This window comes from Arachis ipaensis, chromosome B09 (assembly GCF_000816755.2).
Source record: "Arachis ipaensis cultivar K30076 chromosome B09, Araip1.1, whole genome shotgun sequence".
In the NCBI taxonomy this organism is placed as follows: Eukaryota; Viridiplantae; Streptophyta; class Magnoliopsida; order Fabales; family Fabaceae; genus Arachis; species Arachis ipaensis.
Window position 1 is genome coordinate 41,176,549 of NC_029793.2, and position 2,822 is coordinate 41,179,370.

A 2,822-nucleotide genomic window follows, 5' to 3' on the forward strand; every position below is an offset into this window, starting at 1 on the left:
AGATTAGCCCTTTGTTTTTTCTTTATTTTTGGTGAGTGATTAGCCCTTTGTTTTTGTTAGGTCTAAATCACTTAAATATTTTTAACACACAACATAAGTGAAATTCAACAAAAACAGTGGTTGAAGGCTTGGTTGAATGACATATTATATGCCTCCTTAACAACCACATCCGGTTCAAATTTCCCAGGAGAAAAAATAAATCCATGCAGTGATGTAGTATGTATAAGTGTGTTATGTGGATGTGTGGTACATACATGCCTAATGCTTAGAATTAGGAGCGGTCTAATCCGCTTGAGCAAAAATAAAAATTTTCAACAAAAACATAAAGTTTATGCCTATTCTTTTCTCACGGCCCAACAAACGAGTTTTCTTCAAAACCAGCACATTGGTCAACAACTTACATATCATTTATAATGCCCAACAAAAAAAAAAAAATCAAAATGTTGCCAGTAGTGCTTAATCTCCTTCAGCTATCCACAGTTACCAGCCTGTGAATCTTCTGCCATGATGTATCACCTTGTCTGCATGTCCCCGTTCTTGGGAGGCTGACGTGTATTGACTGTATTCTACACCGTAGTATTCGCCAAGGCTAAATTGTAGTGTGCATATAGATGTAACAAACTTGAATTAAAATTAAATTAGCTTTTTTTTGTCCCAATGCTATGGGTCACCTCTCATACCTACCTGGCTAATGCGAGTTTCTAATATTTATCCTTGTTCAGTTTAAAGCTACATAATGTTGCACGAAGCTAGTGTGTTACTTCTAAATTAGAACTGCAAGAAGTAAAATTAAGAGAAGTACTCTAAGAATGAATTTTCAAGTTCCAGCTCCAGGGAGAAATATTGGGATGGCAGCACAGTAAAAAGTCAAATAAGAACTAAGATGTTTGGAAAATGATTCTTTCATCCCCTTAATTCTAATCTTCACCATGTGCAAGCTTGTCACCATTCTGAATCCAGATAGAATGAACATGTAATAAGCATTAGAGATTTTGCTTGGAACACATTACAAACAAAACAAATTGCACTAATATGAGTGTATTTATTAGTTCAATTGGAGATAACTGTGTGTGTAGAATGCATGACATGGCTATTTCATTTGTCAGAGCCAAAGATCATTGCAACTCATTGTATGACCGAGATGGCATGAGCCAAGACCTTCTGTTATTGTTATTTTTCAAGCCTCTCAGTTTGAGAGGGCTCCAGACCACAGGTTTCCGTTGCAGTGCAACCGCAGCTGGATGTCTAGCTACCCTTGAATCGACTCCTTGTATTGGACTTCCCCTAAACTTGCTGCTGCTCCTGATAGACATCGGTGTGGTCATCTCAACAGATGCTCTCGACTCTGGCAATGGGGCAAACAAATTTGAATACCGAGCTCTCCTTTGGCGACTGATCAATACACTGCTTCCACCTGCAAATTGAGATGCTCGGAGTGGAGTTGTGATATCAGAAGTTGTCTCTGGACAGCTTATGACACTGGAGACCCGCCTCCTTGGTTGAAGTAACTGGGCCATTGGTGGTGCATGAGACCGGAGTGGAGTTGTGATGTCAGAAGTTCTCTCTGGACAGATTGCGGGAATGGAGGAGACCCGCCTCCTTGGTTGAAGGAGCTTCCCTGTTGGGAGTGCAGGTGGTCTAACTGCTATTGATGCCCTACTTTTTGGTTTCGAGTAGGCTTCTGTATTTTCCTTCCCACTATTCATGGAAGTGTTGTATCTCTTCGATGCTATAGGAGACCGCGAAGGCATGAAATTGGATATTCTTTTCAATGGCATTCTCGTCTGTGAAGGATTGAGAGGTGGCTTCTTATCTGCAGTGTTTCTCCGAGCTGCAGTTAATGTTGATGATGAATTTTGTGCTGAGACAGCAGCAATTGATCTACTCTCTTGCTTTAGTCTGGTCTTCCTTTCTTCAGCTATCTGATTCTCAAGGCCCCTAACCTGTCAAAATTAATTTGGAGTTGAGATAAATACAGAATATATGATTGACTTATGTGAATAAACATTTTGTAAATTACAAGTGCTACCTTTTCCTGAAGGGTTTTACATTGGTGTTCTCTTGAAGCAAGTCTCAGTAGCAAGTTAGCATTGTTATCCTGTAGCTTCCTAGTTTCCTTCTCATCATGTTTGAGTTTCTCTACCTGTTTTGATGATCAAATATTGAGCTAGGATATAAATGAATAATGGTTAATTCTTATTCATAGGAACAAATTAAACTTTTTGCTTACCATTTGCTTATATTTAAGCAGCTCAGCATGGTCCACTTGCTTGCGAGCTGGGCCACTCTCAACTCCACGGACCCGGCTAGCAAAATTTAGTGAACAAAGTGTCTCTCCCAAATCTGTCTCACTTGGGCTAACTTGGACAAACATTAATGTTTTGCAATCTCCTCCTGTTGTATTTGAATCCCATATCAGCAATTAGAAATTACAAATAAGAAAACATGCACACATGGACACACCCTGAAGACCTTTTCATAACAATAACTATCTGAATTGCAATTGATTCATTGCTTTTGATAAAAGAAATGTCAAATATACAGGAATCAAGACATGGCAGCAACTTCCAACGGATCACAAATTTGTAAAGCTGAAATGAAATCTCACCTAAGGAGCTCTGAAGTATATGAGTCAGCTTTGAGTTCCTGTTCCAAACGAGACACAAATATGAGTTAAATAATGAATTCGTTATGTAAGAATGTGAACAAGAGGAACATAGATACCTGTAAGGGATATGTGCAGATTTGGAGGCAAGAGCGGAGATAACGTCTCCAAGAGCAGATAGAGACTTATTTATGAATTGGGATTCCTTAAGTCTTTC

The 2,822-nt window shown here is 39.1% G+C and overlaps 1 protein-coding gene across 1 annotated transcript in view; it reads right to left on the minus strand.

Annotated features, from left to right (window-relative positions):
* The window catches only part of LOC107615517 (kinesin-like protein KIN-14S), a 4,574-nt gene continuing 2,551 nt past the window's right edge, over nt 800–2,822 (minus strand). The window contains exons 9-13 of the mRNA XM_021111337.1: nt 2,725–2,822; nt 2,609–2,646; nt 2,231–2,394; nt 2,030–2,143; nt 800–1,943 (exon numbers count right to left, since the gene is read on the minus strand). The exon at nt 2,725–2,822 is cut by the window's right edge and continues 67 nt beyond it. Coding sequence (XP_020966996.1) covers nt 1,116–1,943; nt 2,030–2,143; nt 2,231–2,394; nt 2,609–2,646; nt 2,725–2,822 — 1,242 coding nt within the window. The 3' untranslated portion in view covers nt 800–1,115. The remainder of the gene's footprint in view (nt 1,944–2,029; nt 2,144–2,230; nt 2,395–2,608; nt 2,647–2,724) is intronic.